This window comes from Dendropsophus ebraccatus, chromosome 5, assembly GCF_027789765.1.
Source record: "Dendropsophus ebraccatus isolate aDenEbr1 chromosome 5, aDenEbr1.pat, whole genome shotgun sequence".
Lineage (NCBI taxonomy): Eukaryota > Metazoa > Chordata > Amphibia > Anura > Hylidae > Dendropsophus > Dendropsophus ebraccatus.
The window spans coordinates 58,691,373-58,719,133 of record NC_091458.1 but is presented as its reverse complement, the minus strand read 5'-3'; the positions used below and the strand labels follow the sequence as shown (position 1 = coordinate 58,719,133).

The 27,761-nt window shown below is 41.6% G+C and overlaps 1 protein-coding gene across 4 annotated transcripts; it reads left to right on the top strand.

The window, feature by feature from the left end:
• The first annotated feature begins 222 nt into the window (after positions 1-222).
• SENP1 (SUMO specific peptidase 1) lies at positions 223-25,053 on the top strand. 4 transcript variants are annotated; one of them, XM_069972230.1, is made up of 18 exons: positions 223-304; positions 4,807-4,855; positions 5,506-5,603; positions 7,489-7,561; positions 8,788-8,962; positions 11,490-11,652; positions 13,613-13,716; positions 13,809-14,053; positions 16,052-16,106; positions 16,626-16,664; positions 16,746-16,830; positions 17,725-17,862; positions 17,962-18,093; positions 19,801-20,004; positions 20,262-20,341; positions 23,049-23,133; positions 23,215-23,310; positions 24,006-25,053. In XM_069972230.1, exons 2-18 carry the CDS (start codon positions 4,852-4,854, stop codon positions 24,066-24,068), a joined length of 1,839 nt encoding a protein of 612 aa, XP_069828331.1. In that variant the 5' UTR covers positions 223-304; positions 4,807-4,851; the 3' UTR covers positions 24,069-25,053. The 4 variants fall into 4 exon arrangements, with proteins under 4 accessions (XP_069828331.1, XP_069828330.1, XP_069828328.1 ...); XM_069972229.1 differs by lacking the exon at positions 223-304 and adding an exon at positions 319-510 and having other exon boundaries at positions 11,493-11,652; XM_069972227.1 differs by lacking the exon at positions 223-304 and adding an exon at positions 319-510.
• Positions 25,054-27,761: the final 2,708 nt, after the last annotated feature.

The window sequence follows — 27,761 nt, the reverse complement described above, 5'->3', positions numbered from 1 at the left end:
AAAAGACTTAGCAGAAAGTCACGCAGAACGCGAACAATACACCCCAGCCTGCTGCCATACACTATGCACATAGCCATGAATCCTAATGAAGAAGTTTAGTTCTAATTTACTTATTTTCCAATTCTAAAACCTCATGGTTACACATTTCCGCAAACCCAAATCAAACATGGCGGGTTTCGCCTCAATGGACAAGCCCTAATGCCTCGCACAGTTCCCACCCGCCGCGAATAAGGACACTCCCAGCGGAGGCATTTCCCCTTCAACAAGTGAAACTTTATTGACAAGCGGACGAACAAAGCACAAGGTATTTCCGAGGTTTCCTTATTGCAGCGTTTGTCTTTTTTATTTAAGGACCGCTTCCGTGTGTTGTCCGGGCCGCCGTTTGCCTGTTTTCTGGTGAGCGGGCCCGAATAACGACTCGAGCGCCCGGTCTACAGTTCTCTCCTCACGGCTGTCGCAAACGCCGTCTGTTTCCCATCACAGCAGGCCGGCGGGCGTCAGGCGAGTGAGGTGAGTCTGCGCGCCAAGAGCTGAGCGTGTGCTGAGGAGAAATAAAGGGAAGAAACGGCGGGAGAATGGGAGCTGTATGAGTGGAAGTGGCGCTGAGTATGGACGGGGCCAATGGGGAGGTCGGGAGGGGAGCAGCGGCCGTCAGGGGTCCGGGTCCCGTCCTCCTCTGTGTACCGGGTGTATGCGGGCTCTCCGGGGCACACAGTACACCCGGCATGTGTGACCCTGCAGAGGGCGGGCACTGTGCTGCAGCTGGAGGGCACTACACCATGCAGCATTACATCCTATGTTATCCCTGCTTACACATCCCTACAGGTGGTGACCCTGCAGAGGGCGGGCACTACACCATGCAGCATTACATCCTATGTTATCCCTGCTTACACATCCCTACAGGTGGTGACCCTGCAGAGGGCGGGCACTACACAATGCAGCATTACATCCTATGTTATCCCTGGCTACACGTCCCTACAGGTGGTGACCCTGCAGAGGGCGGGCACTACACCATGCAGCATTACATCCTATGTTATCCCTGCTTACACGTCCCTACAGGTGGTGACCCTGCAGAGGGCGGGCACTACACAATGCAGCATTACATCCTATGTTATCCCTGCTTACACGTCCCTACAGGTGGTGACCCTGCAGAGGGCGGGCACTATACCATGCAGCATTACATCCTATGTTATCCCTGCTTACACGTCCCTACAGGTGGTGACCCTGCAGAGGGCGGGCACTACACCATGCAGCATTACATCCTATGTTATCCCTGCTTACACATCCCTACAGGTGGTGACCCTGCAGAGGGCGGGCACTACACCATGCAGCATTACATCCTATGTTATCCCTGCTTACACGTCCCTACAGGTGGTGACCCTGCAGAGGGCGGGCACTATACCATGCAGCATTACATCCTATGTTATCCCTGCTTACACGTCCCTACAGGTGGTGACCCTGCAGAGGGCGGGCACTACACCATGCAGCATTACATCCTATGTTATCCCTGCTTACACGTCCCTACAGGTGGTGACCCTGCAGAGGGCGGGCACTACACCATGCAGCATTACATCCTATGTTATCCCTGCTTACACGTCCCTACAGGTGGTGACCCTGCAGAGGACGGGCACTATACCATGTAGCATTACATACTATGTTATCCCTGCTTACAGGTCCCTACAGGTGGTGACCCTGCAGAGGGCGGGCCCTGTGCTGCTGCTGGAGGGCACTACACCATGCAGCATTACATACTATGTTATCCCTGGTTATACGTCGGGACCTGACAGACTCGTAGCGTAATTTACACTGCGAGTTGCTAGGTGTGAAGGCACCCATAAAGAGCTTTTTTCCCTGCCCTTACTACTGCATCAAGGCTTTACTTCCTGGATAAAATGGTGATGTCACGACCCGACTCCCAGAGCTGTGCGGGCTGTGGCTGCTGGAGAGGATGATGGCAGGGGGATGCTCGGTGTCCCTCCAGTGCCCTGTGTCCCTCAGTGTCCCCCTGCCATCATCCTCTCCAGCAGCCACAGCCCGCACAGCTCTGGGAGTCGGGTCGTGACATCACCATTTTATCCAGGAAGTGAAGCCTTGATGCAGTAGTGAGTGCAGGGAAAAAAGCACTTTATAAGCATTTCCTGTGATAACTGTTTATTGGGAATTTGTATAACTTTTGGGGAGGCAATACAATACTTTAATAAAAACTTTCGCTGGACTTCTCCAAGTCAAGGAGACACATGGTACCTTTGATATATCCAGCTGTGCTTCCATGATGTAGACAAATGATTTTATTTTCTTGGGCAAAGAGGCTTTTACAAGCTCATGAATAGCTGCAAGCTGTAAGGGCACATTCACACGCTCATAAATTTTGCAGACATTAGGCCTTGAAGCAAGGTGGTGCAGCTTGCTTCACTTCAGGGGCTCAGGAAAGCCTCTGACTCTCCGTACTATAGAATAAAAGCATTTTCCTATGTTTTGGAAGCAGATGGTGGTATGGAGATTGTTGAAGAGAGTTGCAGTCTGTTTGCTCCAACTGAAATATCCTTCTTTCTCTCAAGAGAAAGGAGGATGGAGCCTCCAAAACATGTCGAGGTGTTTTGTTTTCCATCAGCTTCAGTAGTTTGTGAACATCATACTACCCAGCAAAAGACTTTTTTACAGTGCAAGTGTTGCAAACGCTACCGGCCGGAGCGCGTCCCTTGTGAAGAGGATATTTTAATTGGAGCAAACAGACTGCAACTCTCTTTAACAATCACCACACCACCATCTGGAGTGAGGATAGCTAGCTTCTTTTCAAACTATCCCAAAGGGGTTACAGGTAGTGGATTACCTGACAAACCTCAACCTGGATAGAACGTCAACCTGGAGGTTAGTACTGGTTATACGGCCATAGTGTAGGGCTTTTTTTCAACATTCTATTTCACATTTTATATATCATATGCGCGGAATAGGTACATTAACTTTGTTTTTTGCTGATACCACTATTAGGATATTCAGGTGATCCTATCTATCCCTAGTACGCAGCTAGTTCACACAAACAGCGCTCTAGTACACACACCCCTGTTTTTACTTTAGTGACAAATATAGATTGGAAGTACAGTGGTGCCTTGGATTACAAGCATAATTTGTTCTGGGACCGTGCTTGTAATCCAAATCCACTCTTAAACCAAAGCAAAGTTTCCCATAAGAAATCAGAGAAATGCAAACAATTGGTTCCACACCCCAAAAATTTGTGATTTTTCTGAATAACATGTAAAAAATGAAACAAACATTCAGAAACAGCAGAATATGTAATATTATAAGTTTCTGTACAGTAATGTAGAGGATGGGAAACACAAGGGCTGACAGAGACTGCAGGGAGTATGAAGGAATGAGCAGGGCAGATGTGGGCACATAATGCAGCGCTCTCTGTCCGGGGAGAGAAGGGTTACAGCTATGAAGAGATTGCCTTCTCAGTCCTGTCCCCTGATGCAAGCCCCAACCTGAAGTGGTTTGCTATGGTTTGGAAGGTGAGGGAGATTTCCTGGGTCAGAGTTCAGTGCTCTAGACCCCGCTATGCAGATCATGCCCCTCCCCCATTTCCGCTCCCACCTAGTCCAGGGAGCTTTTAAACCAAAGCAATGCTCTTAAACCAAGTCGCAATTTTGAAAAGCTGTGAGCTCTTAAACCAACGTACCCCTGTATACCAAAAACTTTCTTACAGATTTTCTGAATCCGTGAAAAGAATTTAAAATAAGGAGGTGTTATCCCCTAGAACAGTGATTTTCAACCAGTGTGCCGCGACACATGGTTGGGTGTGCCGCGGGGAAAGTTCCCCAAACTATGGTGCCCCTGTGTTTTGTTCCCCGGCAATGCACAGCGATCAGTGGCGGATTATAATGTGGGCGGTTGCGTGGTGCGTTGCGGCGGGCCGTGATGCACGCATCCAATCAACGTGTGCCACGCTCCCGGTCTCCGCTGATTGGAGGAGCACGTCCGGGCCCTACGGGCGGCCAGTAGGTGAGGCGGACAGCATCGGTGACCATCTCGGAGGAGGGGGGGAGAGAAACCTGGGGATGGTGGAGAGAAGTTTGGTGTCATTTTGTGCCATTTTTGTTGGTGGTGTGCCCCGGGAAGTATAAAAAGTGTGCCGCGGCTCAAAAAATGTTGCAAATCACTGCCCTAGAACAGAGATGGCTGTCCAGGCATGATTTGAATTGTAGCTTGCAACTGCTGGAGGGCCAGAGATTCCCCATCCCTACGCTAGATGTATCTCAGAAACCTGGTGTAGGTCCCTGGCGTAGAGTACCTCCTTTGAGGACTGTATGTTTAGACTGGGTTTACACATTGGCTGAATTGGCACTGACATGCTAGGGATTGAGACACATCAGAATTCTTTTTTTTTTATGTCTGGTATTTCTTAACAACTATGTACACGTTTGGAAAAAGTTTCTCAATAGATCTTTATTAAAAATAAAAATGTTTCTCTTCTATAGCCCCTCTACAGTTTTCAGTGTGAGACTGATTTCTCTTGCCTTTCTCTTACTAGCAGCTAAATGGTAGATTATTGCTAATGAAAACTATTTAGAAATTTGCTTCATGTTGAGATTTGGGAATCAAATAAATGGTAATAAAAAAACAAATCTTTGAACCTTGCTGTTAGAATGGGATTAGGGGTGAATAATACAGCCAGCACCCAAGTATGAAGGTGCTACGCTTGTTCATGTTATATGACCATTATATTGCTGTAGTTGCATACACCACAGCTTAATATTAGTTGCATTTTATATTTTTTTTATGTTAAAGCTTATTCCTTTTCTCCCTCAGACTGAACAATTTCATTCTGATGCCAGGGATGTGATAGACCCTAATATGGGTAAGCAGTTCTTGCGTGTTTGTGTGTGAATACATGTTTTTTTTTTTTTTTTCCTTTTTCCAAGGAACAAAATGTAAAATTGTACTTAACTTTGTTTCTATAAACTTTTACAGTCCGTGTTCATTGTCACACTACTAACTATTCATTTGCCACAATGTGTCGACCCCCACTGAGGCCTCATTCACACATCAGTTTTTTCTGACTGTATATTGAGGATTCTGATTTATGGACAGAAAAAGGAGGCATTGATTTCAATGAGGTCGTCCATGAATCCATTTTGAAAATGGATGAGTGTGTGGACGGGAGCCCAGACCTGCACTTACTTGGCTTGTTTTATGGTCTAGGCTCTATAGACTTTAGCCCCCTTCAGAAGTGCATGGTTTGTCATTGCGGACGGCTCATTACAAAGAAGAGATGGTGTAGTGTAAACGCTGTTAAAACGTTTCAGAGGTCCGTAATGTGTATTGCTTGTTGAAGAGGGCCAGAAATTTATGTTGTCAAAACATATCAACAGGAAGTGTATTACTTACAAGGTCTAATAGTTTAGTTTTTTTCCTTTGTGTAAGTGTTGGAATAGTGCATTAATACTACATCTTTTACTCCTTTTGTTAATTCCATTAATACTACATCTTTTACTCCTTTTGTTAAAGACGAAGATGTGAAAGAAATGATCTGGGAGAGTGAAAATAACTCCAAATATAAAGCACATTTCAAAGACCCTGCACAAGAATCATTTTATAACTATCAGGTTGGTAAGCTTTTTATTTTTTGCCACTATAATGAAGCATTTTTAACAAATGCTCCCTGAACTGCTTCTGTGAAATATCTGTGCTGTAATACTGTTTATAAACACAGGGGGAGATTTATCAAACATGGTGTAAAGTGAAACTGGCTCAGTTGCCCCTAGCAACCAATCAGATGCCACTTTTCATTTCTCACAGACTCTTTGGAAAATTAAAGGTGGAATCTGATTGGTTGCTAGGGGCAACTGAGCCAGTTTCGCTTTACACCATGTTTGATAAATCTCCCTCATAGACTTGTACAGTTCTAAGCTACCGATGTCCTTGGAGCCCTTGCTTAAACTGCATACTATCTTACCTATGCTTACCTATCCTGTGTCCAGGGCTGCTCTTGCGGTCCGCTTCCCCCAGGGTCACGCGTGCTGCAGCTTCAGAGCGGCCTGTCTTAGCTGACAGGCCGCTGCCTGTCTTAGCTGACAGGCCGCTCACCCAATCACTGGCTGCGGCAATCCCGGACATTAATTGGTTGAGCGGCCTGTAAGCTAAGACAGGCCGCTCTGAAGCTGCAGCGCGCGGAACCTGGGGAGAAGCTGAGCCCTGGACCATGGATAGGCAATGTATGCACTTTGCATATTGTCAGCCGCCAGCCGCGCACATCTATTACACATAGCGTTGCGCGGTAGGTGCGCGACAATTATAGGTCCAAATCTATATCAACGATCGATTGTTATCGGCTGACCGTTGTGTTTATTACACAGAATCATAATCGGCCGGATAGGGGCGATTCGGCCGATTATCGTTCAGTGTAATAGGGCCCTTAGTATAGGCCATCAATATCAGATTGATTGGTTGGGCGGTCGGGTGACCCCAAGCAGCTGATTGAAGAGTCTGCGGCATTTATGCACTCTGGTCTCTTCATTGTTGACTAAGCAGAGCTCCATACATTTTGTAGAAGCTGTTCCTGCTTCTGCAGCTTAGTCCCTTAAAATTGTCTAGAGCTGGGCTTGGTATTTCAAGCTTCACAAAGACTGAAAAAACAGTTTGTAAAACCCTTTCCTTTAATTAGCCGTGCATCACTTATTACACAGAGATGTGCGTCCGTCTGTGGATTATTTTTTGACCTGTTGAAAGACAGCGATCAACAGATGTTTTCTTGATCGTCGTCTTATTGCTAACTCTGTTGCACAAAGAGATATATGCTTGATATGGTGGATAATCTCAGTGTAATAGGGCCTTTTAAAGGGGTTATCCAGGATTTAAAAAAACTTGGTCACTTTCTTTAAGCCACAGCATGACTCTTGTCTCCAGTTTTTTTTTATATTAAAGCCCCTATTACACCGCCAGATACTTTGCCTGATATTCTAGATAAGCGATCGCTGATCTGCTAAATCGACGTTCGCTTACAGAGCCTATTACACAGCTTGACTATGATGCAGCAAGGGCTGCACGGACATAGTTAGTGATGTCCTTGCAGCTCTTGCTTAAAATTTAAAATAGCAATCATTATACATACCTGACCACACTACTCCAAGCTTCTGTTTCATCCCGCAGCCGTCCCTGGAACTTCAAAGCCAGTCTCTGAAGTGACAGGCCGTTCAGTCAATCACTGTCTGCGGCGCTGTCCCGTCTCCGCCATTTATTGGCTGAGCGGCCTGTCACTTCAAAGACCAGCTCTGAAGTTCCAGCGACGGCTGCAGGCAGAAGCTTACAGAACACCAAAGAGCGGGAACAAGTATGTTTAATCTTTATTTTTTTTTGACAGTCATCAGCTGCGCATTACTATTACATGTAGGGATGCGTGGTCGGCAGCTGATGCAGAATGCGTTCTGCATAGATATTGCTTTTGTGGATTTTATTTTCTTGCATCTTCATTTGTTCCTGTTTATTTTTCAGCCTACTCCTATGCATCACAGGCATTATGACAGGTCTGTTGTGAAGACACTTCATAAACCATTTTTTAACACAGGTAATCTACATTCTCACATCTTGATCTGATGTATGTTTTTGTGCTTTTCTATTACAAAGTACTAGTTTTCCTCTTTGCTAAAGGGCTGCTTTTTTCCTCAATTGCCGATTGGAGTCTCCTAGGGGAAGCAGATATTGTTTAATCGCTATCATAATGTTTTGGCATACTTTGTTTAGTAGGTGACTTTTATGTGTCAAGCGCTAATGTGTCGCTTACCCGTAAAATTAACTTATCTTAATTTACTGCTCCGGGTAGTTTTAACCCTTTATATTCTGCTGTCAAGTGATGACAGAGACATGTAATATGTTCCAGGTGGGTGTGGGCCGGTATTCACATGACTGGAAGTACCGCGGCAAAATCTAAATTAACAGTAGATGTGATATAAAGCAAGTTTGCAATTTACTTTCTTTCTTTTTTTTTCCAAGTTTAATATGCTTTAAAACAAAAACAAAGCTATACTTATCTGAAATCCAGGTCCAGTCTCCTTAAGGCAGCCTTTTAGTCTTGTGCTGGTTGAACACATGAAGTCCTGGCCAGTACAGAGTGTCACGTCCATCAATTAATTGACTGCCTTCCCTGTGAGAGTGCCGATGACCTGGGAAACACTGGACTTCCTGTGTTTTTTTTAAAAAAACACAGGAAGTCCCATGATAACTAAAAAAAAAAAAAAGTCAGTGATTGCAAACATGCTTATTTGACATCTACTGTTGACTATGATAAAAAAAAGTTTTCTTTGCTTAAACTTATTGTACCATATGCAGTTTATTTGTGTGTCTTCTACAGCCTCCTGCAATGTCCCTTTTTTGGTTTCTGGTCGGGCTCCTTACCTCTCCTGCTCTATATGAGTGCTCATCTAGTAGATTGGTGCATGTTTAAAGTGTCTGTTACATGGCTCAATTATAGTATGGGCAGGGCTATAAAAAAATAGGGCTTGTCCTAAAATCTTCTTCCTTTTTTTTTTTTTTTTTTTTGACAATAATCCACCACGTCTTCTCATGGCTAGGTATGCATATGAAAGACTCTATCTATACCTGCTTATCGATATGATCATGTTTACAGACCATGATGGCCAATTCCCCCTGTTGCCGTGATGTGGACAAAAAGTTATTGTTCTAATTGATGTGAAATTGTTTTTAAAACATTTTTTTAAAGATTTGTTCTGTTTAGCAGTTGTTTGCCAGTACATATTGTAAGCTTATACCTGTTTATCTGTTTACTCACTTTAGAAGTGTCAAAGCCTGAGAAAAACATGGCTTTTACAGACAACGCCAAGTTCACACAGCCTGCTAACCTCAGTAAAGCGAAACAGAATGGCAATGGTCATTCTGGTATCTTTCCAGCACACTTCACGCACCTGCAAAAAACAGCAAAAAACACAGATATGGAATCACGAAAACTAAGGTATGTGTTTTTATCTAAAAATTTGTATAAAAGGTCAAAGGAGAAGTCGGGCGACAGGGGAGAATATAAGGTTCCTATTCCACAGGCTGACCAGAGCCTGATAAACAATAATCGTCTAGCGAGGGCTGCAGGGACATTGTTATCGTGTCCTTGCAGCCCTTGTTTAAAGTGTCACGTCATTAAATTTTTTTTTTCAGAAATCAATAGTACAGGTGATTTTAAGAAACTTTTGTAATTGGGTTTATTAGCCGAAGCTTTCCCCCCTGTCTTCATTGCTCTCTATAGAGAGGGGAGAGATGAGGCACCAAAACAGGACAACAGAGTTAATTTACAGCTACATCACCGGGCTATCTCCTCTGACATCAGCACTGACCTCTATGACCACTGAATAGGGGCTTTCAGCGGCTCCCTGTGGTGTAATCCTTTGTTCTCTGCTGTCGACTAATCTCCTTCCTTCCTCCTCCCCCATCCCCTCTCCATAGCACAGACAGGGTCTGACTGATGTAAATCAGTCGAGATTTCTTGATTCTGAGCAGTGGATGACAGAAAGGAGAGGAGGGGGACCTGGGAAAAGTCTTTTTAAATGCAGATAAGGGCATATTTGCCTAATAAACCCAATTACAAAGTTTCTTAATCACCTGGACTATTGATGGCTGCAAAAAATTTTTTTAATCAGTGACTTTTTAACCCCTTAACCCTTAGAGGACCGGGCCAATTTCAGTTTTTGCGTTATCGTTTTTTCCTCCTTGTGCTTAAAAGGCCATAGCACTTGCATTTTTTCTTCTAGAAACCCACATGAGCCCTTATTTTTTGCTCCACTAATTGTACTTTGCAATGACAGGCTGAATTTTTTTATAAAGTACACTGCGAAACCAGAAACAAATTCAAAGTGTGGTGAAATTGGAAAAAAAATACATTTCTTTTATTTGTTTTTTTTGTTTTGTTTTTACGCCATTCGCCCTGGGGTAAAATTGACTTGTTATATATGTTCCTCTAGTCGTTATGATATGTAACATGTATAACTTTCATTGTATAACTTTCATTGTATCTGATGGCCTGTAAAAAATTGAAACCATTGTTAACAAATATATGTTCCTAAAAATTGCTCCATATGTATATCAATGCAGCATAGATCTCAATGAGAGATCAGTGTACTCATACTGGAAGTCCTCCAGGGGTGCTTCTAGTATAGGTGTAAAAAAAAGTGTTAATAAAAAGGCCCCTCCCCTAATAAAAGTTTGAATCGCCCCCCTTTTCCCATGTTATAAATAAAAATAAATAAACATGTTTGTTATCGCCGCGTGCGTAATCACCCGAACTATTTATCACATTCCTCGCACGGTAAACGGCGTCAGCGCAAAAAAATCCCAAAGTGCAAAAATGTGCATTTTTGGTCGCATCAAATCAGAAAAATTGTAATAAAAAGCGATCAAAAAGTCGCATATGCGCAATCAAGGTACCAATAGAAAGTACATATAATGGCACAACAAATGACACCACACACTTATTCTGGTTTTTCAGTGGACTTTATGAGAAAATTCAGCCCGTCATTGCGAAGTACAATTAGTGGTGCAAAAAGTAAGTGCTCATGTGGGTTTCTAGGTAAAAAAATTGCAAGTGCTATGGCCTTTTAAGCACAAGGAGGAAAAAACTAAATTGGCCCGGTCCTTAAGGGGTTAAACATCATATTTTTACCCATCCAGGCTGCAGGTCTTCTCCTGCACTCCTTCTCTCCCGGTCCTGCGCGCAGCAGCAGCTTTGGTGCGGCCTGTCTGAGCTTACAGACCGCTCAGCCAATCACTGGCAGCGCCGGTGAGAAGACCTGCAGCCTGGATAGGTAAAGTATGATGTTTTTAAGTAGTCGGTCGCCCGCCATGCACCGCTATTCCATGTAGCAATGCGCGGGTGGCGACCAAAGATTTTAGGTTTGAACCTAAAATGAATGCTCAGCCGATGACACAATCATCGGCTGATCGTCCTCTCTATTCCACGGAGCGATAATCGGCCGAATTGGGTTGATTATCGCTCCGTGGAATAGGCCCTTAACAGTCGGTCATTGCTTACCTCTCTCCGTTCCCGTGATGCACTGCTTGACAGGCTCCGGAATCCCTGCCTGGAGGCATTTTCCTCAGAGTTCTGCTGACGTCATGACGTTGGGTGGGAATGCCGGCCCAAGCTGATGGATTGCATGCTCAGCCAATTGGTGATTGCAGCGGCGTCCCACTCCAGTCACTAACTGGCTGAGTGGGTTGTCCATCAACAGCTCGGCTCTGCAGGAGATTTCTCGAGCAACAATGCAGAACTGGAGAGGCGAGTTGGGATAGTTTATGCCCCTGCAGTTTAATGGCTGGACTTCTCCTCTAACCTGCTGTTATGCTTCTATGGGGTAGGGGATGTCAATTGAGAAGGTAACTTACTCAGCATCCTGTGCCATATAGAAAGATAACAGCAGGTTAGATGCTTCTAACCTGATTTTAGTTCCCCTTTTATTGCTCAATAAACAACCATTTATCACTTTGTTTTGCAGCAGAACTTTCAATGCGGTTGTTGGAAAGCCAAATAACACTGTTAGTTCAGCTTTTGAAAAATCTTTTCCAATTAAAAATACTGCTAGTTTACCTTCATGGAGTGGTACTTGTCGCCGGAGTCCTAAAAAGATGCAGAGGCGGCAAATAAGTACAGTAGAAGAGGTAATTCGTACTGTACGTTATCCATACATCATATTTGCTTTTTTATTTTCTTTTTTCTGTGTGTATCAGACGGAATATGTATAGCTAGCATTGGCTTACTCTACTAATTTTGAGTGTGAACCTAGCCTAACATTATATTAGACTTTATGAGGGACAAAACTCACAAAATTAGTTGTGTATGTGTGCAGGACTCCAGACTAAAAAATTTACCTAGGAGCCATTGGCTCCTAACCTGAAAAATTTAGGCGCCAAATAGAATATTTGGTCGCCAACATTTTAAAACATGTAAAGTTAATGTTATGTTAAATGGGACTTACTGTGTGCAGAGGCCACAGCAGCATCCTCCTTTAGATTCTCTCTTTTCTTAGTTTGAAAACGTTCAACATGGAAACTTGCAACTTGACAACCATATACCCCCCTGCTACCGGTGTGTTCCCTCAGCCAGCTGCCATCTTACCGGCAATGATCTACTATATATATAGCCCCCGGCAGCCGATGACATATAGCCCCTGTGGCAATGTATATGGGAAGTGGTACTGTGCAGTGTATACATACACACACACACACACACACACACACACACACACATACACACATACACACATACACACATACACACATACACACACACACACACACACACACACACTGAGGGAAGTGGTACTGTGCAGTGTATACATACACACACACACACACACTGAGGGAAGTGGTACTGTGCAGTGTATATACATACAGACACTGAGGGAAGTGGTACTGTGCAGTGTATATACATACAGACACTGAGGGAAGTGGTTCTGTGACTATACATACAGACACTGAGGGAAGTGGTACTGTGACTATACATACAGACACTGAGGGAAGTGGTACTGTGCAGTCTATATATACAGACACTGAGGGAAGTGGTACTGTGACTATACCACTTCCCTCAGTGTCTGTATGTATAGTCACAGTACCACTTCCCTCAGTGTCTGTATATATAGACTGCACAGTACCACTTCCCTCAGTGTCTGTATGTATAGTCACAGTACCACTTCCCTCAGTGTCTGTATATATAGACTGCACAGTACCACTTCCCTCAGTGTCTGTATGTATAGTCACAGTACCACTTCCCTCAGTGTCTGTATGTACTGTGCAGTGTATATACATACAGACACTGAGGGAAGTGGTACTGTGCAGTCTATACATACAGACACTGAGGGAAGTGGTACTGTGCAGTCTATACATACACACTGAGGGAAGTGGTACTGTGCAGTCTATACATACAGACACTGAGGGAAGTGGTACTGTGCAGTCTATACATACCCCCCCCCCCCCCCCCCTCGCACCCCACACGCACTGACTACCGCACCTGGCCGCCATCACAACAGACACACTACCAATCCCCCGCCCAGGCCGCGGTCCCCCCACACACATTACTGGCCGGCCGCCACCCCTGCCGTCCCTCCGGTTGTACTCACACACTATCCACAATCTTGGTGCCGCTGGGGTGAACTTGAAGAACCGCGGCGCCGGGTGAGGAGAGGCGGGAGAGAAGCGCTGGAGGAGTGTGGCGCCTCTGCGGCCGTCCGTCCAATGAATGACGGACGTGCTGGATGACGTCACTGGAGAAGCGTGTCCCCGCACACGTCATCCAGCACGTCCGTCATTCATTGGACGGACAGCGCGCCGCCGGGGCCAGTCGCAAATGGCGCCCAGATTTATTAATTATTTATTATTTATTGCCATTTGCAAGATGTTAGTCGCATTGGCGACCATTTTGGTCGCCATCTGGAGCCCTGATGTGTGTAATAAAATGTTTTTTTCCTGGCTCCCCAACTGTGAACAGAGATGCTAATAGTTGCCTCTCTGTACTGTATGAGCAAAGGGTCCTGAATGGGAATTCCTTAATAACCAGACACCCTCTTTGAGCAGTTTTTTTAATCAATCCGTTAAAATGTTTTGCTTTTGATTTTTCCTATAGACTGTACGCGAGGAGGAGAAAGAAATCTATAGACAATTGATTCAGGTTGTAACAGGAAAGACATTTTTGTCCACTAATTCTACAACCTTTTGTCCTCCAGAAGTGTAAGTTATTACTTGTTTAGTTTGTCTTTTGTACCAAGAAAGAAAACTTTTAGTTTACTATACATTTATGGGCCTATCCTTTTTTTTTCCAGATCACGGAGATTAAGTTCAAGTAGTACATCTGGTCAACCTGTTGCTTCAAGCCTGAGTTCTTCAGAGCCTTGTAGTTTGGATGTGGAACCTACCTACCAGCCTCCATTTAGTTTGGTTTCAGAAAAGCAGCCAGCAGCACCACTTTCTGTTGATACCACATTCAAACTTACGTGTGAGAACAGAGACGTCTGCAAACGTCAGCCTCACCGAGAACTCAACCATACCACTCACGTGCAGCGTAAAGGTAATAGAAATGTCTTAAAAAACTTTTCTGTGTACTACCCTGGTAAAAATAAGCATTCAGTTGTGCTCCATTGCCTAGAAATAACTTATTTAAAAAAAAAAAAAAAAAAAAAAAAAAAAAAAGATTTACAATACTTTATACTCTGTAGAGTCACTGAACCCTCACCGCCATTAAGTGTTCTGTTCTATTGAGATTACTTCTCTGCCTTCATCTCATTTTCATCAAAGGTAGGGTTACAATGATGGGTAATGTGTTATCAAACCAGAGGAAGATAATGTAGGATCTACCATTGATAGGTTATTGAGGTGGCTGTTCTTTGCACAGGTTCCAGAGCATACAAATAGTAGTCAGTATTCAATAGAAGTTGATGGGTATTTTTTTTTTTTTTTTTGTTTGTTAAAAGATTAACTATAGCCTTATCAAACCTGGTATTGTCTGTGCTTGATTTGCAGTGATTTATTTATTTTCGTTTTATGTTGAGAATTCTATTGCTATTTTTTCTTTGAACTAACAGAGAACACATCAGGTTTACAGCAATTCTAAACCCAGAATGAGCGAAAGATTGAATAAATGACCACTGGATTCCTAAATTACGGATATATTTAACCTTATGGGGAATCACATAACCTTTTTTATTTTACTAAAGCCAGATTGTGGCCTAATTTTATTATTTTGAATATATTAAAATTTTTTACCCAAGCTTTTACGAAGTTGTCCCATGAAAGGCCACCCCCATCAAAATGTAGCATGGTTTACACAGGACGTGTCCTGAAATAGGAGTCACTTGTATAAACTTGCCCTCTATTCATCTTCCCTACATTGGCCATATGACCTAATATTATCCACATGAGACAAACCATTTTAACCGCCGGGACCCAGCTCTGAACTGCGCTACTCCCGGCTGCTATCTGCAGCCGGGGAGCGCCTCTATTAGCCGGAGCGGGTCCTGGGTCAAACCTGACAGCTGCATTAAAGTCCTCTGCTCCGCACGCCCCTGGTGTCTAGTAGGACTGATCTCCCTATCTCTCTATGAGAGATCAATGCTGTGTATATAGAAGTCCACCAGGGGGTTAAAAAAAAAAAAAGTAAAAATGTTTTTTTAATAAAAAAAAAATCACCTCCCCTAATAAGTCCAAATCACCCCCTTTTCCCATTTTATAAATAAACAAATATTTGGTATCACCGCATGCGTAGTTGCCCGAACTATTAAATGATCACATTCCTGATCTCGCACGGTAAACTGCGTAAGCGCAGAAAATTCCAAAGTGCAAAATTGCACATTTTTGGCTGCATCAAATTCAGAAAAGTAATAAAAAAGTGATCAAAAAGTCGCATATATGCAAACAAGGTAGAAAGTATAGATCATGGCGCAAAAAAAGACCCCTCACACAGCCCCATAGACCAAAAAGAAAAAAGTTTTATCAGCATGGTAATAGTGATTTTAAACACTTAGTTTTTTTAAAAAAAAGGTTTTAATTTTTTAAAAGCAGTCAGATAAGTCACACAAGTTACATATCATTGTAATCGTACTAATGTGAGGAACATAGATAACCTGTCACGAAACTCCCTGAAATTAAAACATATTCCTTTTATTTTATTTTCAATTTGACAGCGCAAATGAATTTTTTTTCCAGTTTCACAGCCTATTTTATGGGAAAATAAAGTTTTATAGCAAAGTACAATTGGTGTCGCAGAAAATAAGGGCTCATATGGGTTTCTAGGTGAAAAAATGCAAGCGCTGTAGCCTTTTAAACTTAAAGTGGAAAAAGCAAAAGCGCAAAAATGAAAATTGGCTTTGATTTTAAGGGGTTAAAGTGACTTTTTTGTTATGATACAATGATTCTTTAAAAAGGCATTTGGTGAGACATAATTTCATCACTGGACAGCCTCTCAGGCGTGTCTCTTTATTAACTCCCTTTCTAGACATGATAGTGGTTAGAGTGTTCTTGAAAACCTCTGTTCAGGATGAACTGATGTGTTAATTTCTTTTCTGTTCAGATTCAGACTCTGTTGTCATACTTGGTTCTATTTCCAAAGAAGATCATCATCCCAGGTAATAAGTTTCTTCTTTAAATAATTTGCTGACACATTGACCCTGTTGTTTTTTTAGTACATTTGGTATCAGGTTTTATGTGCCCTTCCTGTACAGCTACAATAAATAAAAATGCTGCAGGTTTTCCATCTAGATTTACAGGTAGGAAATACAGATTATGCCACACCAAACCACACACCCCTTAATACATTTGGTACCTTTTATTACAAGGGACTCTGCCTCCCCCACCGCACATGCTTTTGTGCAGTGTAGTGCTATGGAGAAATCAGAAAAGTGTAGGTCGCATTGTGCTCCATAGAAGCAATATCATCTGCACTCAGTTCGACTGTACTTGCTTCATTTGCCATCTTTTTCTTTACAATGGTACATTCTTATATTTTGTTATAATTGCCAACACTGATCAATATTTATTTACAATAACAACTTTTAGCAAGCTATTTAATGCTGTGTGTTACATTTGTGAATTTATTTTTAATACAAAATGCCAAGCCAGATACCTTGTTTGTGTTTCCCTTTTAGCCGTCCGTTCTTCCAGGCAGAACTATGGATTAAAGAATTGTAAGTTTTATCTCTATAAACTGCAAAATGACAGAAATAAATCAAAATGCTTTTATTCAGTTTTATATTGTGTTTTAACAGCACCAACCGCTATGATGTAAGAGCAAGAGAAAGGAGGAGACAGATAGAAGAACAAAAAGCTCTTACACTAAAGCTTCAAAACCAGGTAACTGATATTGTTTATTTGAAATTTTTTTTTTTTAGTATTCGTGTATAGAGAATTCAGTCCCACAGCTGAAAGGGAACCTGTCACCCAGCATTACGGCACAGAGCCTGCCCGACCTCTTGGTGCAGCCCCGGACGGAGATATGGCGCCGAAGGCTAGCACGCGATGTATGCTAATTACAAGAGATGAGAAATGGAGCTGTCATTCTCTATGGGCATTGGACTAATCTCTGCAGAGCGTGCAATATCTCTGCGCCGTAATGCCGGGTGACAGGTTCCCTTGAAGTAATAGGAGTTGGATATTAGTGCAATAAGTTTTTAGAGTTGTTTGAAAGGGCAACCATAATACAGTGCTTGCCATCTGTAATGAAACATCCCCCCCCCCCCCCCCCCCGCCAACCCACTTTGCATTGTCTGTCTTTGATATTGTAATACATGTTCGTGCCAGGTCTGCCACAGATGGATCTGCTCTTTGCAGTTGCACACCACTGTTAATATAAGAGGATTGCCTTCTAGGACTTCCATTTAGACAGGGCTTGTCCAGCTGGGACCATCCAACCAATTTAGCTGGCTAATATTCTGCTATACCTATATAGAAAATAATTTAAAGTCGTGACATATTACATAAGGACTTGGATAAAAGCGTAATGTATTTTTCACTAGGCTTAGGCTAAATTCAGATTATGACATCCATGACACTTCTTAATTATATGATGGGTTCTTTTGCGCAATGCTTGTAAGCTACACAATTTTACATGAAAATCTACACCAAAGCATTTATAAAATCCCCCTGTGGAGTTTTCACAAAAGGTCCATGTGAAATGTCAAATCTTACGGTGTAGGTCGACCAATTGTAAAACATAGTTTAAAACTTTTTTTTTTTTTTCAAATACAGAGGCTGCATGAACGGTCTGTACATGATGCTGTAAACTTAAACCTTCGTGTACCTACTGAAAAAGAAATTCCTGTTACCTTACTTCCAAGGAAAGAGGAAACTGTCCAGGAGGAGCAAGAATTCCCAGAGCTAACACCAGTAATTTCTTAATTTCTTTGCTTGTATACATTTTTGTTTTAGGAAACCTACTTTTTATCTCTTGTGACTGATTGATTTTATTTTATGTTTTAACTAAAGGAAATGGAGAAAGAAATTAAGCATGCTCTTTACGGTGGCAGCCAGGATCAAATTTTAAGTGAAGCGTTCCGCTTGACAATTACACGTAAAGATATTATGACCCTTAATAGTCTAAACTGGCTCAATGATGAGGTGAGTCTCCTAAAAGCTTATTTAAGGTGTTGTATATTATTATTACAGTCAATTCACATTATTACGACCAACAGCTAATATGCAGAGTAACAGCTGTGTGCAGTTAGACAGGCTGGTAGTAAGTTGGCGTCTTGCATTGTCTTGCTGGAGATGTCTGGGGAAGACAATCTGCATGTGTGGGTGTACATGATCTACAAAGATGGATTTCTACCCAAATTGGATAGTGCATTCCACATGAATGAGTGGGCCCAGAGAACGCCACAAAAAACATTCCGCAGCTCATAAAATAGTCACCAAAAGCTTGTGTTCTTCCAGCAGTGATTGCATGCTGTTTGTTCTCTGATGTTAGCTCACTAGCTACACCCTCGTGACATTTAAAAAAAGAGGAAGTGGTCATAATAATGTATGTGTTTATATAACACTTAAGATTATCTAAAGGTTTTTCATTAGCCGAGTACCTGTCAAAGTGTGTACCTGTCACATAGAAATAAAGTAAATAATAAATAATAGACTTGGGATAGTTCTCAAAGCTACTGAAAAGGATATATGTGATAATAAACTGCAATTTTTTTTTTTTAAACTAGATAGCTTTTTATTTTATATAAAATTAGCACAAGGCCCTTTGCTGAACATAAAGATAACTTTTACATAACTAATGCTGTAAAAAAATAAATAAATAAATAAATAAAATATATATATATTAATAATAAATTAATGAATAAATATATAAAATATATATATTAAAAAGTTTGTTTTACTTTATACAGTATATTTTATTTGAATACTTTTCTTTTTGTTCAGCAAAAAACCTTGTGCTAATTTTATATAAAATCAAAGGCTATCTATTTTTTTATTAGCAGTTTATCAGTACATGTATCCTTTTTAGTTACTTTCAGAACCATCCAAATTCTATTTTTTATTATTTACTATAAAAAAAAAAAAAAACTATACCGGCAGAGCTGCAGTTCTGGTTTTGGATGTTTAAAGTAACCCCCTTTTTGCATTATGACTTCTCTACACAGGTGTAAAGGGCATATTATGAAGTTTACATACCTTTTTGTATCATACGTCATGGTGCTTACTCCAGTAAAAAGTGATCTTTATCGTCTGAGGATTGTGCTACCTGGGAGGGGGCTTCACAGGTAAAGCTCCATTTAGCCCCGCCCACAGCACCACCTTGTTGCCCCGCCGCATCGACGTCATCGCCGTATTGAAATGGCCCGACCTAGGCGGGTGGGGGTCTAGACCAATGGCCATCGAGGGGGTGGGGCCTATGTACCGATGACTTCACAGGAGTGGGGCCTACGGTGGCAATGTGGGTGGGACTAAGTGGTGCTTTGGCCGTGAAGCCCCGCCCAGGCAGCACAGTCCTCAGATGATAAAAGATGACTTTTTACTGGAGCAAGTACCATGAAGTATGATATAAAATAAAATAAGGTATAAAAACTGAAAAATTTACCCTTTACACCTGTGTAGAGAAGGGGGTGACAGTGTCACTTTAACTACACCAGTGGAGCTTGGTGTAACTGCTGGTGCCCTCCCTCTCCGTTTTGACTTAATGGATACCTTTTGGGTGCATGTAAACACTAATCTTTGCAACTCATTCATGTAATTGACGCATTTTAAGCATTTTTAAAAATATAATGTGGAACTGGATTTCAGATTTTTCCTAATGTTTTAGTCCTATGTTTTTGTTTGTTTTAACAGATAATAAACTTCTATATGAATCTTCTAATGGAAAGAAGTAAACGAAAGGGCTTACCAAAAGTTCATGCATTCAACACGTTTTTCTTCCCAAAGCTAAAATCTGCTGGATTTCAGGCAGTGAAGCGATGGACAAAGAAAGTGGATGTTTTTGATGCAGAAATTTTGTTAGTACCGGTTCACCTTGGAGTACATTGGTGTTTGGCTGTAAGTTACTTTTCTTTATAAACACAACACCCTTTGCGTTTTTAAGATGTGAAAGTGCCAGTATTATTGTTAACATCCGTGTTAGGTCTTTTTAGCTCTGAAACCTGAATGATTTAACCAAAACTTCCATAATTGTGATTTAGATTTCTACAGCTTATTGTAGTAATGGCTTTGTGGAAATTATTATTCTAGCTAAAGAAACATTGCAGTGTTTTGCATTTTATTACAAGAAGAAATAAGTATTTCAATTTTTTCAGGTGGTGGATTTTAGGAAAAAAACAGTAACCTACTATGATTCTATGGGTGGACTTAATAATGAAGCCTGTAAAATATTATTGTAAGTAGCACATGTACTTTATATTAATCTGGTATAGATTGAGCACACCCTTCATTATGTTTTATTGTTACATATCACTTGCAGTGTTACCGATACTAAGCCTGCCTTGATGCATGTTAACATTATAATAGACATAACACTTGAGGCAGCACAGTGTTAGTAGCACCTGAACCTTGGTATCCTGTAGTAGAGCAAAGCTGTGATTGACAGTTAACAGTTGTTAGTTCTTCACTGTTCCAAAGATGGATGGGTGTGTGTGTTGTGTGTTTTTTAGTTTGAGAATCCATGGAATAGTCAGATTGATGTGAATGTAATTTTTATAATGGGAGTGAATAATAGCTGATGGACAAGATTATTGGGGGTGTTTCATTAGGCATACACACCACTCAGTGTAAAAAAACAAACAAAAAAAAACATACCTCTGACTGTATAATCACACTGTCACCTAATATTCACTCCATTACTAAATTTAAAGTGTAAGGGTACTATTACACGGAACGATAATCGGTCGAATCGGCCCTATCCGGCCGGTTATCATTCCTTGTAATAAAGACAACGAACAGCCTATTGTTGATATAGGTTCTGATCTATAATCGTCGGGCGCCGACCGCGCACCGCTATGTGTAATAGTGGTGTGCGGCCAATGCTGACGATTAGCAAAGAATACATTACCTATCCAGGTTGCAGGGCTCCTCTTCCTCTGTGCTTCTCCCCGGGTCCCACGCGCTGCAGCTTTAGAGCAGCCGGTCTCAGCTGGCAGGCCGTTCAGCCAATCACAGGCCGGGACCGCCGCAGTCAGTGATTGGCTGATAGGTCTGTCAGCTGATACAGGCCGCTCTGAAGCTGGAGCGCATGGACCTGGGGAGAAGCACAGAGGAAGAGGAGCCGTTCCACCTGGACATGTAATTTATAAAGTTTAAACAAGGGCAGCAAGGACATCGTAATGTCCCTGCAGCCCTTGTTAAACGATTATCGGGATGTGTAATAGGCCCAGTAAACGAGCGCCGATCTGCTAGATCGGGCCTATTATACGGCCCGTTTACAGGTAATATCGGGCCCCCATTGGCCCTGTCTAATAGTACCTGAAGGCTGGGATTACAGTACGTGTTTTTTTTGTTTTTTTTTCTTTTCATCAGTTTTTTGCGAAAAACTGATGGAAAAAAAACGGATGCAACTGTGTGCATCCATTTTTCCACTGACTTCCATTAAAAAAAAAAAAAGGATCAAAACTGTTTTTTTTTTTTTTTTCTCGACCACGTTTTTTTGTCTGTCAAAAAAAACAAAACACCATTATAATTAAAAAAAAAAAAAAAAGGAAGTCAATGAAAAAAAATGGATGCACACAGTTGCATCCGTTTTTTTTCCATATGTTTTCCATCAGTTTTTTTGCAAAAAACTGACAAAAAGGAACGGATTGCAAAAACGTAGTGTGAAACCAGCCTTACTATCATTTAGGCTAGCTTCACACATACCAGATTCGCAGCGGATTTCACACTGCTAGTTTGCAGTGAAATCCGCTGCGAATCCTGGTACTGTGGTCTTCAGTGGGGTTACATACCCGCAGCAGAATTTTCATTCTGCTGCGAGTATTTAACGCAGGCCCTTTAACCCGCTGCCGCCCAGAGCATATGTTACCTGCTCCGTGCCGCGGCTGCATCTGAGGCTACCGCTGCGCCAAGCAGGTAACGTATGCCCTTCATCTCTGCTGTAACTGCTAATATGAGCAGTGGAATTAATATGGGAGCCTACGGAACTTCTGGCAATTCTATAGCCTGCTTGTATTAGCAGTTGCAGAGGCTAAGGGGCTGAGCGTGTCTGCCCCTTTGCTCTAGCGATTGGCAAGGGGCTCTGCACCCATGTTGCAAGTTTTTTTTAAATGATAGTTACACTTTATAGTAAGTTTGGGTGGGGGTTATGTGCTTCTAGAACTGTCTATGATGACCACGAATTGTAGTGAGTTAAGGTTTTCCAAGATTTGCACATATCAGTCACAATGTGGTTTCACAATTAGTGTTTGGACAGCTAGACACGACGACCGTCCCCAGGCCTCTCTCCCACAGACATGAGATATTCTGTACTTGATTATTCGCTGCAGTGGCCGAAGCAGTCTCAGCTAACCATGTTGACCAAATCTTATCACATTTTTTTTGGACAATGTCTTTGCATATATAAGGCTTTAGAGAGTGGGATATAACCGTTAACTACCACTGTGAGGGTGAGGGCAGTTCAGTCAATTTCCATGGCATTATTAATTTTCCTGGCACAAAAGAGTATAATGGGGGAAAAAAGATTCTTTTGTATGTACCAAAAACCAAGGTGCCAATGACCCCCAAAAGGACCACCTGAGGGGACATGACTCTGGAAAAGTTAAAGTAATGATGTAGGAAGGAGGACAGAAGACTAGTGTTTCATGTCCTCTTTAAGGGCATGTTCACACACAGTTTTTTTTTTTTTTGTTTGTTTTTTAAGAACAGCCGCTGTTTGCAATGAAAACAGCAGCTGTTGTTTTCAGCCTGGGCATCATTGGGACTGCCGTTGTTCTCGCTGTGTCCACACATATGGCTGTTCTTATGGCCAGACATTGCATAGACTGCAATGGTTAACTGGATTGTTAGTTTTGTCTGTCAGGCATTGGTGGTATCTGTCATATAATTGTCCAGCAATGTTAAGTAGTTTCCTTTTTAATTCTTTGTATTTCCACTCACAGGCTGTATTTAAAACAAGAGAGCCAGGACAAAAAAGGAATCTGTTTTGATATTAATGGATGGAACCTGAGCAGCAAGAAAAGTCATGTATGTTTTCTGCTTAATGGAAAATATTAAATTTTATTATCTATTTATGCTAATATTTTATGTAATTTTATATTTTTATAGGAGATCCCCCAGCAAATGAATGGGAGTGATTGTGGAATGTTTGCCTGCAAATATGCAGATTACATTACCAAAGACAAACCGATCACCTTTACCCAGGTATACACACTAGGGTATATAATGGGATTTTTCTTCCCTTCTCCTATTCTCCTGCTCATAACTTTAAAGAGTAGAAATGCCTTTATGATCTGCTGAGTTCCACCACCTCCTAAATGCTGCAATGCAGAATTCTGCATAAGGCTATGTTCACACAACGTTTGTTTTGGCAGTATTTCAGCCTCAAAATGGTTGCCGTCCGAACATGTGTGAACATAGCCTAATACTGGCCTGGGATCACAATGTTGTACATTCTTTATTTCCGGCCCTTATACCTGGCCGTTTAAAAACATATATTCTTTTCTTAGTTAAAGGAAAAATCGATTTCAAGAGAACCAATAGCTACTACTTTTTGTTTCTGTTAATTGATTACTTGTCTTAGCCTAATATTCCCTTATTCATATAAAATACACGTCTGCAGACCGCATGTTAAAGGGATTTAGAATACTTCTTTTAGTTTAATGGAAGAAACTGGTAAAAATTTGTGATTATGCTTCAGACTGTGAGCATTAAAAAAAGAAACCTAAATTGCATTATGTTAGGCATACAGAGAAAAGCAGTTAGGTAGCAAAGGGTGTCCATTAAGCATCATGGCCGGATTTTTGGGTCATCAGTTGGATAGCACAGTTTTGTTTTTTGTGACCAAAACTTGTCTTTCCTCAAACTACAAAATTAACTTGTTTGTTTTATGCCTACAGCATCACATGCCCTATTTTAGAAAAAGAATGGTTTATGAAATTATTCACCAGAAGCTGCTTTGATGTCAGTATTCAGCCGGTCACTCTGGTGAAGGATTGGTCGCTCTTCAGAGTTGAACACGGACCAAGAAGTGCTTTTCCACACGTTTACGATTGTAACATAAGCTAGCACTGTTATTTATGTCTGACCTTGTCTATATTGCCCTTATTGCCAATATCATTGACTTTTTTTCATTATTTAAGAACAAAGTATTCACAATTTAATGTTATTACAGGTTTGTAATTTTGGTAACTTTGAAAGAACTAAGAGAACATCTTGTGTAAACACTATTCTAAATGCCTGTACAGCTTTTCCTCCACTTTTTTTCTAAAGTGACAATGTATAGATTTACATCATATGGCCTGGTGTTTGTGTGCATAATTTCAGCATGAATTGCCAAGTCGCTGAACATAATTTTTTTTTTTTTTTCTATGTACTTTGTAAAAGAGAAGTTTTATATTTCCATCATTGTAAAGTATTTTATATAAGTGTACTTGAGTATCACATCCATTTTTTTTCTGATTTCTACTTTTTATATTGTAAGAACACAGAGTAGATTTACTAAAGAAAAAGGTAAATTTAATTGTGTACCATATTTGTACTTTACTATATAACTTCTTGTTTGTATCTGTAAACTTCTACTGGTATCATTCAGCTTCTAGCCTACCTCAGTTCTATAACTCCTTACCAGCTCAGTATGGTCAAAGCAGTTATTGCTTCTAGTAATTGTCAAAGCAGTGTTCACACATTGCAGATGTGCCGTGGTACAGTTATGTGAACACTAAATTTGACCAGAGGAGCAGATAAGGAAGATGTTGATAGCTGATGAGCATCATCTTGGCAAAATTGCTATTTTTCTAAAGGTTTCCTTTCTGATTGAAAATGTTTTCTATACAACAGTCTTGTAGTTAAAACAGTGTATATATATATCATCCAGTTTGTATCTTTCATCTGTCATTTATGTGGCTGTTTTGTATTTAAATAAAAAAAGTACAATTATTTTGGTAACCTGTGTAGATTTGTGTACACATTGTGCTTAAGCTAAAATTCCTTTTTTTAAGTTGTAATGTAAACATTGTTTGATAAGCAAATTAACCCATAGCTGCCCCAGGACGTTACTGAACGTCCTGGTGCTGCTATGGGAGTTCAGAGGGGGGTCGCGCGGCGACCCCCCTCTGAACTGCCGCGATCCCGGGTGCCGCATGTAGCCCGGGATCGCTGCTATTAGCGGGCACGGTCCGATCGCCGTGCCCGCTAATTAAGTACTTAGAAGCAGCTGTCAAAGTTGACAGCTGCTTCTAAATACTTGCTTATCTCCATACCTGGTGGTCTAGTGGGGGGGATCGTCCCCCCGCGGCACGATTGCGGGGGGGCAATCTCCGCATCCATCCCGGGACGGGGTCTGTGCAGGTGTGAGAGTATATGCACGCACTTTGATGCGGAGACTCTTGGACCAAGGCCTGGTCTCAAGGAGGGCAGCAAAGAAGCTACTTCTCTCCAGAAAAAACATCAGGGTCAGACTGATATTCTGCAAAAGGTACAGGGAGTGGACTGCTGAGGACTGGGGTAAAGTCATTTTCTCTGATGAATCCCGATTGTTTAGGACATCTGAAAAACAGCTTTTCGGAGAAGACTAGGTGAGCGCTACCACCAGTCTTGTCTCATGCCAACTGTAAAGCATCCTGAAACCATTCATGTGTGGGGTTGCTTCTCAGCCAAGGGAATCTGCTCTCACAGTCTTGCCTAAAAACACAACCATGAATAAAGAATGGTACCAGAATGTCCTCCAAGAGCAACTTCTCTCAACCATCCAAGAACAGTTTTGCGATCAACAATGCTTTTTCCAACATGATGGAGCACCTTGCTATAAAGCAAAGGTGATAACTAAATGGCTCAGGGAACAAAACAGATTTTGGGTCCATGGCCTGGAAACTCCCCAGATCTTAATCCCATTGAGAACTTGTGGTCAATCATCAAGAGACGGGTGGACAAACAAAAACCAACAAATTCTGACAAAATGCAAGAATGGACTGTTATCAGTCAGGATTTGGTCCAGAAGTTGATTGAGAGCATGCCAGGGAGAATTGCAGAGGTCCTGAAGAAGGGTCAACACTGCAAATATTGACTTGCTGCATTAACTCATTCTGTCAATATAAGCTTTTGTTACAGAAATATAATTGCAATCATATAAGTATGTGCTAAAAACATCTGACAAACACACATAAAAACCAGAGGGCAGCAGATCATGTGAAAATATATTTGTGTCATTCTCAAAACTTTTGGCCATGACTGTAGCTGTGAATAAGGCAGAATTCTAATATTACAAGCAACCCAGGGTCAATGCCTTTTCTGTCTCTTCTAGCACATGCATGGTTTGTAGTCTCCGTTGCACCTGAACAAAGACAAGAACTTACGAGGCTATTAGAGATGAGTGAACCGGGTTCGAGTCGATCCGAACCCAAACGTTCGGCATTTGATTAGCTGGGGCTGCTGAAGTTGGCTAAAGCTCTAAGGTTGTCTGGAAAAGATGGATACAGCCAATGACTATATCCATGTTTTTCACATAGCCTTAGGGCTTTATCCAACTTCAGCAGCCAACACTAATCAAATGCCGAAAGTTCGGATCGACTCGAGCATGCTCGAGGTTCGCTCATCTCTAGAGGCTTTTTCATCAAGTTTGCCTCTAAATTTTTTTTTTTTTTTTTTGTAATCTAGGACAGCGACATCTGTTGCACGATTTTATCAGAAAAGGTTCCCTCAAAGACATCCCACTCCACCAGAAGGATATCGGAGTCTATTTGAGAATTTTTTGCTGTTCTAAAGAAAGAAGGCAATTGGCGTCTTTTCATCTGTACAAGCTTCTCACAGCCAAACACTTCAGGGTGGAGACCATTGGATCTTTAACTTCTTTCCTTCATAAGGATGATTTTGTCACCATTCTTAATCTGAAGGACATGTACCTTCACATGCCAATGTTGAAACTTACAGCAAGTATCTGAGATGTTAAGTCATTATTTAAATACTCTTATTTCCTTGAAATTGTTATTTCTAAAATCTAACACTTTGGTAGTAGTAAGGGCTTGTTCACAATTTTTTTTCTATTTGCAACCATAGGGTATGTTCACACTAAGGAGTAGATGAAGACATGAAGAGGAAAGTTTTCTGCTAGAATTTCCTCACCTATTCAGCTCTGGCGGAATTCAAACCCAATTGACTTCTATAGCATTTCTCTAGCGGAATCCATCCAAAGAATTGACATCTCAATTCTTTGGGCAAGAAGCGGATCCGTGCCGGAAAATTCCGCAGTGTTTACAACAGAGCAGAAATCCTATTGAACACAATGGGACATTGCTCTGTTCATATTTTACGGGCGGAATTTCAAGCAGAATCTGCTTCAAATTCCTCACCGATTTGAACATACCCAAAAATATTGGAGGTCACTGGGACCTTCATTTTCTTAAACTTCAGACACCGAGTCAACAGCCATATAATAAGATTCCTCTGTGTATTATGCAGCCTAGCTAAAGGAAGAGGACAGAGCTCCTTGTAAGGATTAATTTGCTAGAGAGAGATATATCTGCTTGTAAATGTTAATCCCTCACTACATACACACAGCCTGCTTGTGGCAGCTACACCACATTAGCCATGAAAGGTTTTACCTCTCTTGCTGCTGTGTCTGCGCTTCTAACATTCTCTGTAATACACAGCAATCTATC